Below are 15908 nucleotides of genomic sequence, written 5' to 3'. Positions count from 1 at the left end.
CATTGGATTGGTGGTATTGGTGGTACTGGGGGAGACTTTTTTTCTCGGCATTAATATCTGTATACAGATACAGCATATAATGAAAATAGTTTGTTAGATTATGCATTTGTGGATAAAAGGTTGATAGGTAGACTTCAGGATGTGCATCAGATCTGCCTCCTGGTGTTATCACTGCAACAATATTGTTTGCTATATTCCTCCATTTTAGGTGCCTTAAGTTGAAATCCCCCAGAAGCAAGATGTTGGGGTCAGGAGCTGGAAGATTTTCCAGACAGTGGTCAATTTTCCACAGCTGTTCCTGGAATTGTTGGAACGTTGCATCCGGAGGCTTGTAAACTACCACAATAACCAGATTTTGGTTCTCGATCTTTACTGCTAAAACTTCAACTACATCATTTGAGGCATTTAGCAGTTCTGTGCAAATAAATGACTCTGCGATATACAGGCCAACCTCCCCCTTTTGTCTGTTCACTCTGTCGTATCTGTATAGGTTGTAACCTGGAATCCATATTTCGTTGTCCAAGTGATCCTTTATGTGGGTCTCTGTGAAAGCTGCGAACATTGCATTTGCCTCTGCAAGCAGTCCACAGATGAAAGGTATTTTGTTGTTCGTTACTGGCTTTAGACCCTGCATACAGTGGACCCCCGGTTTACGATCAGCTCCCAATGCGACCAATTATGTAAGTGTATTTATGTAAGTGCGTTTGTATGTGTATGTTTGGGGGTCTGAAATGGACTAATCTAATTCACAATATTCCTTATGGGAACAAATTCGGTCAGTACTGGCACCTGACCATACTTCTGGAATGAAATAATATCGTAAACCGGGGGTCCACTGTATTTGCAAAGAAGAATGTCATCGGATTGGTGGTACTGGGGGGGACTTTTTTACCCGGCACTAATATCTGTATACAGATACAGCACGTAATGAAAATACAGTGGACCCTCGACCAGTGATGGCATCGATTAACGATAAATCTGACTAGCGATACATTTTATCGCAAAAATTTTGCCTCGATTATCGCTATAAAACTCGACCAACACTATTCGTTCCGTCTGAGATGTGTCCACTTCTGGCCAGTGTTTACAAGCCAGCCAGCCACTGCGGTCACTTCCAAGCATACAATCGGAACATTTCATATTATCACAGCCTTTTTAGTGATTGCACCTGCAAAATAAGTCACCATGGGCCCCAAGAAAGCTTCTAGTGCCAACCCTACAGCAAAAAGGTTGAGAATTACTATGGATATGAAGAAAGAGATCATTGCTAAGTATGAAAGTGGAGTGCATGTCTCCGAGCTGGCCAGGCTGTACACAAAACTCCAATCAACCATCGCTACTATTGTGGCCAAGAAAACGGCAATCAAGGAAGCTGTTCTTGCCAAAGGTGCAACTATGTTTTCGAAACTGAGATCGCAAGTGATAGAAGATGTTGAGAGACTGTTATTGGTATGGATAAACGAAAAACAGATAGGAGATAGCATCTCTCAAGCGATCATATGTGAAAAGGCTAGGAAGTTGCATGACGATTTAATTAGAAAAATGCCAGCAACTAGTGGTGATGTGAGTGAATTTAAGGCCAGAAAAAGTTGGTTTGAGAGATTTAAGAATCGTAGTGGCATACATAGTGTGATAAGGCATGGTGAGGCTGCCAGTTTGGACCAAAAAGCAGCTGAAAAATATGTGCAGGAATTCAAGGAGTACATAGACAGTGAAGGACTGAAACCTGAACAAGTGTTTAATGGTGACACTGACAATGTTGTGAAACACTTTAGGAATGTCATAAAGGAACGGGAGGTACAGGCCTCTATGGGCAGATATGTTGTGCGACAGAGGTCCAGTGACTCTCAAGCTGGTCCTAGTGGCATTAAAAGAAGAAGGGAAGTAACCCCGAAAAAGGACTTGCCACCTCAAGTCCTAATGGAAGGGGATTCCCCTTCTAAACACTAAGACCATCAACACACACTCCTCTTCCCATCCCATCAATCATCACCAGATCTTCAATAAAGGTAAGTGTCATGTAACTGTGCATGTCTTCTTCAGTTTGTGTGTATTAAAATTAATATTTCATGTGTTAAAAATTTTTTTCTTCAATAATTTTGGGTGTCTTGCACGGATTAATTTGATTTCCATTATTTCTTATGGGAAAAATTAACTTGACTAACGATTATTTTGACTAACGATGAGCTCTCAGGAACGGATTAATAGCGTTAGTCGAGGGTCCACTGTAGTTTGTTATATTATGTATTGGTGGATAAAAGGTTGATGGGTAGACTTCAGGATGTGCATGTTTATAGAGAGGCAACAGATATATCGAATAATTATTTAGTTGTAGCTACAGTTAGAGTAAGAGGTACATGGAACAAAAGGAAAATGGCAACAGCAAGTAAGAGAGAGGTGAAAGTTAGGGTGAGATGTTAGCAACTAGTGGAAGGAAGGTGGGCTGATGAGTGCATAGGTAGTATGCGGGGCTGAAGAGGGGCGGGATAGTTTTAAAAAGGCAGTGTTAGAAAAAGGAGCAGAAGTTTGTGGTTGTAGGATGGTGGGTGCAGGAGGACATAGGAGTGATTGGTGGAATGATGAGGTAAAGGGTGTGATAAAACAGAAAATGTTGCATGAGAGATTTCTACAGAGCAGAAGTGATGTAAGAAGGGTGGAGTATATAGAGAGGGGAAGAGTGAGGGAGTGCAGAAGGAGAACGAATGATAGTGTGGGTGATAATAAGAAAAAAAATTGGAGAAAAATAGGTTAAGAAAGCCTAGGGAACAAATGGATTTGACAATTAAAAACAAAATAGGGAAGTTAGTAGATGGGAGTTGAAGGTATTGGGAAGATGGCAGGAATATTTTGAGGAACTGCTAAATGTTGATGAAGGGAGGGAGGCAGTAATTTCATGCATTGGCCAGAGAGGTATAACATCTTTTAGGAGTGAAGAAGAGCAGGATGTGAGTGTGGGGGAGGTGTGTGAGGCATTAGGTAGAATGAAAGGGGGTAAACCAGCTGGAACTGACAGCATCATGACAGAAATGTTAAAAGCAGGGGAGGATATAGTGTTGGAGCAGTTGGTATTTTTGTTCAGTAAATGTATGAAAAAGGGGAAATTGCCTAGTGATTGTCAGAGATCATGTATAATTCCTTTATATATAGGGAAGGGGGACAAAAGAGACTGTAAAAATTATAGGGGAATAAGTTTACTGAGTATACCAGCTTTTGGAGTGAGATTAATAAGTTGAGGAAGCCTAGGGAACGAATGGATTTGTTAATTAAAAATAGGAGAGGAGAGTTATTAAACGGAGAGTTAGAGGTATCAAGAAGATGGAGGGAATATTTTGAGGAATAGTTATCCCTTTCACTGTTGGTGTCATAGTATTACCGACTTACAAGCCAGTGTTGGTGCCGTAATACTACGCCAAAATTCTAGCAGCTTCAAATCTAGCGGGAGAAAGCTGGTAGGCCTACATGTGAGAGAATGGGTCTGCATGGTCAGTGTGCACAGTATAAAATAAATTGGGGCACCCTCATTGCATTGTAGGAATGCCATTTCAGTAGTCCTTGTGTACCATGCCTCACAGAAAAAAAATATCTCAACCCCTCCTACCCTGGCAAATTGGGACTCTTCCCAAGTGATAGTTCTAACACAGATGGAAGTGTCAGTGAAGGTGAATTTCATGGTTCTGAGGAGTTTCTGACCGAAAGCAATGCCCAGGATACCAGATACAGATTGTGAAAAGGGAAGGCAGCTTGGGAGGTGGAGAAAGCAGCTTGGATGGTGTGGGTAGTTGGGAAGGCGGTGTGTAAGTTTATTCAGGCACAGTATACACAAATATAGTTACACAGATTATCATACATAGCAGCATTTGTAGAGAACTTAGGATAACCCAAAAAAGTCAAAGTGACTTATTTCCAGCATGGGTAGTGTGGGTGGTGGGTAAGACAGCATGGATGGTGGGGATGATGGTGTGGGTGGGGAAGGCAGCGTTGGATTGGGTAAACAGGTTTTATAAACAATAAAGATAACAATGTTTGCGCGGTTATTGTGTTGCATATGAGTGGATATATATACTTTGTTTTTTTAACAAGTCGGCAGTCTCCCACCGAGGCAGGGTGACCCAAAAAGAAAGAAAATCCCCAAAAAGAAAATACTTTCATCATCATTCAACACTTTCACCTCACTCACACATAATCACTGTTTTTGCAGAGGTGCTCAGAATACAACAGTTTAGAAGTATATATGTATAAAAATACACAGTATATCCCTCCAAACTGCCAATATCCCAAACCCCTCCTTTACAGTGCAGGCATTGTACTTCCCATTTAGAGGACTCAAGTCCGGCTATATAAAAATAACCAGTTTCCCTGAATCCCTTCACTAAATATTACCCTGCTCACACGCCAACAGATCGTCAGGTCCCAAATACCATTCATCTCCATTCACTCCTATTGAACACGCTCATGCACGCCTGCTAGAAGTTCAAGCCCCTCGCCCACAAACCTCCCCTACCCCGCCTTCCTTCCCCTACAGATTTATACGCTCTCCACGTCATTCTACCTTGATCCATTCTCTCTAAATGACCAAACCATCTCAGCAACCCCTCTTCAGCCCTCTGACTAATACTTTTATTAACTCCACACCTCCTAATTTCCACACTCTGAATTTTTTTGCATAATATTTACACCACACATTGCCCTTAGACAGGACATCTCCACTGCCTCCAACCACCTCCTCACTGCTGCATTCACAACCCAAGCTTCACACCCATATAAGAGTGTTGGTACTACTACACTTTCATACATTCCCTTCTTTGCCTCCATAGATAACATTTTTTGTCTCTACATATACCTCAGCCCACCACTCACCTTTTTTTCCTTATCAGTTCCATGATTAACCTCATCCATTATAAATCCATCCGCTGACACGTCAACTCCCAAGTATCTGAAAACATTCACTTCGTCCATACTCCTCCTCCCCAATTTGATATCCAATTTTTCTTTATCTAAATCATTTGATACCCTCATCACCTTACTCTTTTCTATGTTCACTTTCAACTTTCTACCTTTACACACACTCCCAAACTCATCCACTAACCTTTGCAATTTTTCTTTAGAATCTCCCATAAGCACAGTATCATCAGCAAAAAGCAACTGTGTCAATTCCCATTTTGTATTTGATTCCCCATAATTTAATCCCACCCCTCTCCCAAACACCCTAGCATTTACTTCTTTTACAACCCCATCAATAAAAATATTAAACAACCATGGTGACATTACACAAATAACCTGCACATTTACGACGACATTTCGGTCCAACTTGGACCATTTAGAAAGTCACACTAACCAGACTTGGAGCAGGACGGGTATATTTAGGCAGGAAGAGGTAGTGGTGGTAGTAGTGGGGAATTAAGGAGGAGCCAGTCAAATACAAAGAAAGGGGAGCACTGCAAGGCAGCAAGGTGCCCACAGAGGGAGAGCAAGTGCACAGAGGTGGGAGGAAGAGGAAGTGATGAAATAAATAATGAAGGAACAGAATCACGAGACAGAAGAAAGAAAGATAACCCAGAGGAGAAAAAAGAAGGAAAGGGTTAATCCAAAAATTATAGATAAATTTTTAGATACCATTTCAGTACATCTTGTACTATTATATTACATTATATTGAAAAATTAAGTTACATGAAGCAATTACATGTAAAGAAATATGTAAGATGTTTTAATTGGTAATTTTTTTTTTTTCTTTACAGGCAAGATCTACAGGTTCCCTCTGCTGGGCAAGAGACTATTCGTATAGCTTCCTTCACTTAGAAAATATGTCAGAAAGAGTCTCATTAACTTTAACACCATTTGTGGAAGAAGATTCAGAGGATGAGAGAGAGGGTGAACTGTTGTATATGAAGACATAGATAACAGTTATATCAGAAATTAGAATTTATATAAATTTTATGAAATAAGTTTATGAGTGCAGAGGAAACCATGAATTACAGCACATCCTAATTGTACCTGTCACTATGATGTAGAACTAAATCCTTTCCATACTTAAGTATCCTCAGGTCATGTTTGTGGATCAAGTCAAATTTTTGTGTAATGTGCCTCAAAAATGAGGGTGTTATTTTTTCTAAGCATGAACTTTTTTTTTTTTTTTACAACAGTTTTCAGAAAAGAATGATGCATTTTCCTTGTTAATGCTCAGTAGCAAGTACTGTATTTATTTATACAGTAATACTAACGTGCCATGATGCTGGAGCATATCATTGAAGGCGTTTCCACATTGTATGTAATGGACAGTATTTTAATTAGTTACTTTTCTTTTCTGTCATCTTTATTCTATTTTAAGATATGGCATTATTAACTATAGTCTTCAAAATTTATGGTTAATAATGCCATATCTTAAAATAAGATATGGCATTATTAAATATAATTATCAAAATTTAAAGTGTATGGAAACAAACCTAGAAAGTTCAGGCATCTGTGGAAAATTTTATCAAAATTTCACGTTATGCTAAATTTAAATGACTGTTTGGTGGCTTTTTATAAACTGCTCTGTAGCCAAAAACACGTTTAATCATGACATAATAATAAGACAGAAGTGTACTTTACAAAAAATCTGTTTTTAAATTTATTCTTTGCTACTGATAATAACAAAATACAATATATGTAAATGAAAAGGAGAAACATTATAGCTCCTGTATATTTATTAGTAATGAATGAATCTATTATTGATATGCATTATGAAAGTATTCTTAAAAGCATAAGTATGAATTCCCTTAGTTCCTAAACTAATGTTCGATGAAATTTAACTTTTTTTTTTTTAATAATTCCTTCAGTGCTTTAAATATTTACTAGTTAAAGCTATTTATGTCATAATAAATTTTGTATGAAAGCTATTACAATGTCACAAATTAATTATTAATCTTTTTACAATGACTGATTAAACTTATATAAATAGTAATACCGTGCTAGAATACTGTAAAAAATAAGAGGCACTATGGTCATGTGAGCAGTTCTCTACTGGTGAAAGTAGAGGACTGGGAATGATCTCAGACCTTGGTGAAAATAAGGAGAGTAATGAAGCCAAGGTCAGATAAGTTGCCATACTGCTTAGCAGCTATTAAAGTATACATATTGCCAGAAAACTATTTTCTTAAAACCAGAACAAATGCAGCTCAGTAAAGGCTCTCTTAACCAAATGTATGATTGTTGTGAAAATATTAATCTGTAGGATTGATTTATGGTACAGCCTTTCCTCACTTAACGACAGAGTTCCGTTCCTAAAACCATGTCATTAAACAAATTCGTCACTTAGTGAGGAGCATACTATAATGGTAATGAGTTTGTGTCAACCATCTTTGATATTATTTTAATGTCACCTTTGCACCATTTATAACATTTCTGGTATATTTTTAAATGTTTATACAGTAGTGTACTGCATATTGAAAATAAACAGAATAGAGGAAATCAGCTCTAATATACATAATTTAGGTATGATTACTGCTCAGAGAGGCCATTGTAAGTCCGAGGCATTGGTAAACAGGTATGTCGCTAAGTGAGAAGAGGCTGTATTTGCATTATTTGAGTAATTAAAAATTAAAAGAATAATCTTGAAAAGCTAGAATTATCATATTATACAGGGCAATATACAACAACTGTGTTAAATTTTATCATTAAAATATTTGTAATAAGGTACAATACCACATATATTACTTAAAAAACAATATATACATAAAAACATTAATAGGAATACATACCATAAAAATAATTTGCTATTGATTTCAAATCCTAGTTTAATCTCAGATTATCATGTTAATCAACTGTAGTATAAAAAACTATTTAAGTACTGGTGTAATAAATATATCTGTTTTACCTCAGGTACCATAAAGATCCAGTAATCATGTGATACCAGCTATTAGTTTAACTTTGGTTAAGAGATATTTTACTGGATCTTTAACTTTTAATAGGGATCTTTTTTTTTATATTCACTATTCATTAATTTTGCAGATAATTGCCTGAATACCTGACAGGTACATTGTCAAAAACTTAAAAGCTTGACTACTATTAGGTTCAATAATAATTAGGCAGTACAGTAGTGATAGTACTTGAAAAATTTGCTAAAAAGCTGCATAATTTTTAGCTTAGAATAAACTAAGATCAGTTACTTCTTCATTGTGATAGAGCCAATATTATTTCTTAACAGGTGTCAGGTCATTAATGTATAGATTATGAATAGCTGAGAGAATCTGGTATTTGAAGGAAGTATGGTGCTGTTGCAATATTAGATACTTACTCATGTGATAAAATACTGGGCATCACTATGCCATTTTGACTTATGAAACAGTGATCCTGTCTTCAGTCATTTTATACAAACTGCCTTTCTTAAGGGCTTAAAGTGAAAAATAAAATTTCCATACCTTAGATGCGAGAAACTGAACATGTACAAGCTATAGAATTTCAAATTATTGTGATAACAAAAGGATATGGTAAATCTGTCATGACAGAAATTATTGAGTGACACATGGAAAAGTTAAATCATAAATGACAGACTTCAAGATGGTGACATTAGGAAACAGAGAAAAAATAGACAGTGTATTTAAAATAGTGATTACCAGAGACACAATAATAATGTTTTCACCATTTTTGGGTATACATTAAAGAAATAATTCATATCTAACGAAGTTACCAGAAAATATGCATGCAGAGTTTTTCATGTTCTATTCATGACATCTCAAAAATTTCATTCTAGTCATGAAAATTCATTTCTGAGGCATTTAATGGTGACTAGCATTCACAAGAAACTAGAAATGAATCAAGTTTAATGACTTGCAAAAGGAACAGTGAACAAGGTATGCATCTAAACAAATCAAGTTTAATATATTGTGAAAAGAACAGTGAGCTAGATATGCGTCTTAATGTCACAAACAAGGACATAATGCCTTGTAATAGGGTGGCCTTAATGTTTAAAAGTAGTTAGTACTTTTATATTGCCCAATATAAGAGTTTATGCATACTCAGTCTTATTTTATAAATGCTTTTGTATTAAATTTATTATTGGCAAAATTTATTATTTCTGTATTTGTAATGTGTCTTCCTTCATTCATTTTTTAATAGAAGTAAATTGTGATACAGTAATGATGTTCAAGTCTGAAACTGGATGATCCCCCCATCAAAGTTTGTATTTTATGAGAACCATATAAAACCTTAATAATTACTGAAATCTCCTTTAATGTCCATAGAATAAATTTAGACAGGTTTAACAGGCAACCACTAGTGTCTTGTATGCCAGCAGGTCCAACCCAGATTACAGAAAAGTCTTTTCCTGTTCTGACATACATATTACTTTAGGGCAAACATTTAATTACAGTCTTTAATTAATTGTTTTAAAAAACTGTCTACTGTATTAGGTTCTCATTGATTTATTAGTACATTTAGTTTTTAGTTTTATGTATACTACTTTTTGATGAGCAGTCAAACACTGAAACTTCAGAGTATGGGCAGAGGTGTCTAGAACTTTTGATCTAACCAGTCATGAAAAAATCTAAGGGAAAATTTACAATTTACAAATTAAAGCACAAACAAAATATAAAATAATATAGTACTCACTAATGTCTGTTGTCCTTGTACTCTTGTAAATATCTTAGGACACTATGTACAAGGGGTGTTTGATAAATGCATCATATTCAGTTGAACATAGTGTAACCGTAGGTATAGGATGTAACTGCATCATATTGAGAGTAAGAATATAATAAAATGGAATTGAATGAAGATTCTTAAGACAGAAATGGTACCAGTATCCATATCCAGGTTGCCATGTGAATCATCAGTAGCACTCAGGGGTGGGGCTGGTACTGCAGATTTGAATAAGGACAACAGTATGGACTACTATACTACAAGAGTGAATCTCTTATCTTAATCATCATGATCTGCTGCTTGGCAATGAAATTATGCTTTATGCTCTGAAAATGATGTATTTACCAGAGGGATTTTGCTCACCTAAGTTGTCATCGCTAAAATTACTTGGGGTGCATCACTGCATCAACAATGTCTACATCTCTTTATCGTCAATTCATTTTTAAATATACTGTGGTATCTTGCCTAGTTGCACTAGAAATTCTTTCAAAAAGTTCTTTGGCATATGACACTGTACTATATTTTTTCCACATCAGCCATATTTGTTAAGATGGAAGCCTTCAAAATAACTCACTGTCTGAATTGTAACTGATGAACAAGCTTTCAGGCTATATCTTAAATAACAGCATTGTTAAGTAACTTAACACTTTACTCGTTCCATGACTCTTGTTATAAAGGCCGTATTTCTTGGTTTATTTTTGGAGATGCTTTATATTCCCATATAAAAATGAAAGCTAAACATCATAAGCTTGAGTCATGTGGGTAAACATTTTCGGTCACAGTATATAAATGAGCAAGGAGCAGTATGGGAAACTGGTAGTTAAAAAATACTGGAGTTGTGCGCCACCTTTTTGCCTCCTTTCACTTCCAACATAAAATTACCAGAACTGTTGCTAAGTGGCATGTGGGGGGCTGATGACCAGACTGCATGCCAAGCCAAGTAAGGAATGCTAAAATTCATCTGTACTAAATAATCATATTTTCAGAATACTAAAACTTCCCAATTCCAAAGTTTCTGTGGTTAACTGTAGTTGTCAAATAATAAGTATTTGCAAGATTAATTATCAAGTACAGTACTAAAATTCAGTTTTCTCCCACCCTGAATAATGCTTATTTAAACATTACTGTACCTGTAAAACCATATCATTAGAAAAATTACTATTGCTATCTACTTTTTTTAGAAGACTGCTAATTTTTGTAAATAGACTTTGTTATTTCTGTACTGTGTTACTAAAAAAAACATTTCAATTAAGAGGTTGCAGTCTCATAAATACAATAATGAAGTGATTGGGGAGTTTGGTCATTCAGTAATTTTACCAACATAGTATACAGTATTATAAAATGTAAGGTTCAAGTCATTATTTCTTAGTTATAAAACTCCAAAATTTGCTCTGCAGCAAAAACATATACACCATCTTAGGTTGTTTTCTTTAGAAAGGAAGATATGAAATACCATATCATTTATTAATAAGTTTTTAGGTGTTTATATGAAGGGAGCTGTGACCAAATGATACAATCCATGCAGCTTCAAAAAAGATTCAAAATATGCCTGATAATCTTATTTTTAATGTTGACCTAGTTTACTAGTCATTATCACCCTGCAAGGTGATGTCGAACCCGTCAATAGGTCTAACCATACTAAAGGATATGTTTGGTGTCAGGGAAGCATGTAATGGCTTTTATAAATCGAGTAGTATGTACATTTTCAACAAACCATGCACAATGATAATATACTTAAGTCATTTATAGATTTTATAGTTAATGAAGGTTGACTCAGTTCACAATGACATGAAGCTAAGAATTGAAATCTTGAGTACTTACAGGGGTTTGAAATGTGGTGTGGAAGGTTTCCAGGACCACATGCTATCAACTATGATGACCAAGTACTGGTCATGGTGCAGTGCTTAGTTTACTTAACTATGGTTCAGGGGATAGTACTGTGGCCCAATAGCCTTTCAAACCCCAGTTCAAATTACACAAGTACTTCTAGAGCTCAATTAATGAAGGATGTATGAATGTGATATATAAGGTGTAATGATATTATTGCCCATTTGTAAAAAAAAAAATCTTCGTGACTTTTTCACTCTGAGTGATATAGTACTTTACAAAATTTATGCATACTTAAGTTTACTTCATCTTAAGCATATACAATTTGTTTTTGCAGTTTGCTCCTAATGTCAAACCCTGAGCATGTAATTAGCATTCAGCAGTCTCAACAAATGGGATCTCTCCTATATTCTGTACAGGAAATTTGTGAATTTTTAAGAATTTTAATTTTATTTTTATTGGCTTATTGGATATGTCCATACAATAGGTGATGATTTAAGTGTAGGTAAACAACATTTCAGTTTGATGCATATGTAGTATATTCTCACCCTTTCACTGTCGCTTGTGTAGATCTGTCTCATTGAAGCTAGTGTCGCAAATGTTGCCCTGCTTCTTAAATTCAAATTCATAACATCATCAAATATGCTATGAGCGGCACATTTTGCCGTAGACATGAGAGAATGTATGTGTGGTGGTGGTTGTGCACAGTATAAAAAAAATCTTGTCCCATGCAATGCATGATGGAAAAACTACCCTCCAACCTTGAGTTTAGGTCGAAATAGTGACTTTGATACATTTCCTAGGGTGGTTTTCATGCCTTTTATTGGTTATTTCTTGGAGATGGAAATGATTTTGTTCAGTTTCAGATTGAACATACCTGAAATAGATCTCAAAGTGACAGATACTATACTGTATATGATTTTTGCTGATATTCCTGAAGTGGGGTAGGGGGATGCCTCCCTTAACCTGATGGATCTGTTTTATTGGTTTTTATTAGGTCTGCTTCAATAACTGGGATGATCTAAACCATGCTCAAGCATTTTTGGTTATATTTCATTAGCCAAGAAATAGGGAAACCACTTTTTTTTTTTTTTAAAGTGATGGATTGAAAATGTAGGACAAGTGTTATATTGGAGACCTGGAGATGTGATTAAAGAATAGCAGAAAAGCTGATTTTGTGGCTGGAATGCCTACAGTGTATTTTGAGCCTTGTTTTTTAATTGGAATTTGTTCAATTCTGTGTAATATTTTGGGTGCTTCAGTGGGTAATTCTGAGAGTTAAATGGACAGTTTCTTGCATCAATCAGTAGTACAGAAAGCATGCTAGCAAATTAGCCATGAACTGGGTCAGTTTGAGCAATGTAATTGGCATAAAATGTAATAATGTAATTGGCATGCCTGTATGATTCCATATTTTATACTACATAAAATTTTACATATTTGGTGTCACTACCTTTAGAATAAGATTCTCTATAATTTTAGAAGATAAAATTATCTTTTATATTGAAAAATTGCAACAGTGAAAGGGTTAGTTTCTTTTCCAAATTTTATGGTTTCTTTTAGAATTCATATCTCTTAGTCAATTACACAATATTTAATAATTATAATGGAGAGAGAACATTGTGGTGTGCACAGTACATGTGTATCTTAGTCTGAGTGAGAATGCATCTACAAAAGAGTAACTTTTGTGGCTGCATATATGATCCCTTTATTTTTAAGGCTTGTGGCTTGTTTTTCTGTTTAACTATATATTTCTGAGTCATGTCAATGAATAGAAATCTGAAAACTCAGAAATATGTATTCATTTAAAATATTATGGAGCTTTTATACAAAACAAATTACATTTACAACCATGTTTTATGTTCACCAAATTGTTGCCATGCTATTTATTCAAATTGTATAAAACAATGACTCTTAAAACAGTTGGGCTTACTTAGCCAAATCGTATAGGAATATCAGACTTATTAGTATCTATATACAATGGAGGCCATACAGTCTAGTGGGTGGTTGGCTGTGAATATCATTTTATTTACTGTTACATAGGCACCTAGATTTTTCATTTGGTGCTCAATTCAGTAGAATATACTATGTAAGAATTGTGGTGGATTGTACATTAAGGCATATACATACACATTATATGTCAAGATGTTCAGTGATATCTCTTCTATACTTCACCTAAAATTATATAAAGTGAATATACTCAGCTTTAAAGTTTGGGGATCTTCTATTTGTGCATAATACATTATGCACTGTACAGTGGTAGCAGCATTTGGCTCACAGTTAAATATACAGTGTCAAACCCTGGGCGAGGTGGGACATATGGGCAAATCTTCTAACATTTTTCTTCCCATTATCAAGCAGAATTAGTCAACTGTTGTGAGTTGTATCCTTGGGAAAAACTTAAAAGGACCCCAATAAAAAAAAAAGCATATTATAGTCATCCTTTATTTACAATATTTTGACTTGCTATTTACCCCTCATAAATAAATTTAGTTTTGAGTTATGATGAAAAATTTGAGATAGGACATGTATGGGTGGGTCTCAGCCCAAAGATGAAGGGACGGGAGTGGTGGGTGGGAGTGAGGAATGGTGGAAGGGAAGAACACAGGCAGAGGGAGGGAGGGAGGGAGAGAGAGAGAGAGGGAGACTGTGACAAAAACTGCAAATATTAATTGTTAAGTTTACAATTCTTTACTAATCTCTGCCTGCCTTGCCCTGCACTACCTGCTTGCCTTGCTCTGCACACACTGCTTCTGTCCCTGCCTGCCTTGCCCTGTCTGCTCTGCCCAATCCTGTCTGCTTTGCCTGCCTACCCAGCCCTGTCCTGCATTTCCTGTCATGTTAAGTAAAAGGACACAATGCAACTAATGTGACATTTTATTATGGCTTGATAAAGCTCCTGGAGAGCAAAGCGTTGCTACAATAAAATGTCACATTAGTTGCATTTGTGTCCTTTTACTTAACATATTGTCGGTAATTCTACCAATATTAATCACTTGACTGTCGCAACCCCCAATCCTGAGGTGTCTCCTGGTGTTGCAAAATTTAAAAAAAAAAAATTATTTTTTCTTATGAAATGATAGAGAATCTTTTCCAGATTGTAATGACACCAAAAAAACGAAATTTGATGGAAAACTGACGGAATTACACTCTCGCGAAGTTAGCGACCTTGGCGATTTCGCCCACTTTCCTCTTCAAGGGGGGCTCCTTGGCGTGGTGAAGAGGCTCTTGGTCTGAGGAATTAGACCTGTCGGTCTCCTTCCTCAGACCGAACCTAATTACCCCCCAATCCCCTGTTCCCTATCCCATCCTCCCCTTTTTCCTTTCCTCCTCCTCCTCCCCACCCCTCCCTTTTGCCCTTCCTTTTTGGCCTTTGGTTTTTTTTTTTTTTTTTTTTTTTCCCACAGGCACGCTAGTTCCTAGGTAGGGGAAAGGGTACCGGGGTCCATCCCATTCCGTTGAGATTCTTGGCGGTGGCGTAGTTTGCCGTGGAATCTGGATTGCCTGGGGAAGTCCCGATCCCTCTCCGGTATCCCGGAGGGTGGCTTTGGGTGTCTCTCGGGCGACGGGTGTATCTCTGGAAGCCACCTTTCGGATTCCGGGGGTGGTGACCAAAGGAGGTATGCTTTGTGGTGGATTTCCGGCCGCCCTCTCTTTTGTCCACCGAGGTAGCTCGGCAGATGTGAGATTGCTATCCCGGATTGCCGGTTTACTGGCATGATGGGTAGGGTATGGCACGGGTTCCATGCTGCATCTGCGCTACTTGCGGTGCTGAGATCCTCTTGGGCACGGAGGGAGATTTCTGGCCCTTTCATTCCTCCTAGGAACTATCCCTCCCCGGTCCCCCCTTTTTTTATTCTTTTTTTTTATTTTTATTTTCTTTTCTTCTTTTTTTTTCTTAAAAACAAAAAGAAAGAAGTAACCTAACCATGGCAGCCCTAGTCTATGAACCTGCTACCCCTGGGCCCCTTCTTGATACCGCACCCCGTTCTGACCCCGCCTCGTCTTTGGACCACTCTTCGGACACTCCTCATGCCTCTGTACCTCTTGCCGGTGCTGTTTCCTCACCCGCTTCAGGTACTAAGGCCTCGACTGACTCCTTCGATTTATCTGACCTTCGCTGTCCTCTGACTATGCTTCCGGCCTCTCCCTCTACGGTGCGGCAATTTTCGAATCGCCGACCCGTTTCACGTCAGACCAACTCTGGTCCCACGCCTAAATGCCAACAACAATTACCTGCTGATGATACTTCTCCACCTTCTCGTTCTTCTCAGAAAACATCGACACGTCCTTCACTACCTTTCCATGCTCAGTTTCAAACTGCACAATGGACTAAATTCTTCACTTTACGACCGACTTCCTCTACTGCCTATCTTTCTGACCACAGTATTGGCAAGGCACTCCTACGCCATGTTGGTAAAGATATTTCTTTTCATGCTCTTAAGAGCGGTACGCGCATCATCACCATA

At 37.0% G+C, this 15908-nt stretch overlaps 1 protein-coding gene across 2 annotated transcripts in view; it reads left to right on the top strand.

Moving 5' to 3' along the window:
* The window catches only part of Fur2 (furin-like protease 2), a 1176928-nt gene extending 1163639 nt beyond the window's left edge, over window positions 1–13289 (top strand). For both annotated transcript variants that reach the window (XM_070083390.1, XM_070083389.1), the window contains exon 23: window positions 5736–13289. In XM_070083390.1, the coding sequence (XP_069939491.1) occupies window positions 5736–5894 (159 nt within the window). In that variant the 3' untranslated portion in view covers window positions 5895–13289. The remainder of the gene's footprint in view (window positions 1–5735) is intronic.
* Window positions 13290–15908: the final 2619 nt, after the last annotated feature.

Source organism: Cherax quadricarinatus, chromosome 9 (genome assembly GCF_038502225.1).
Source record: "Cherax quadricarinatus isolate ZL_2023a chromosome 9, ASM3850222v1, whole genome shotgun sequence".
Taxonomy (NCBI): domain Eukaryota; kingdom Metazoa; phylum Arthropoda; class Malacostraca; order Decapoda; family Parastacidae; genus Cherax; species Cherax quadricarinatus.
This window is presented reverse-complemented; position numbering and strand designations above follow the sequence as displayed.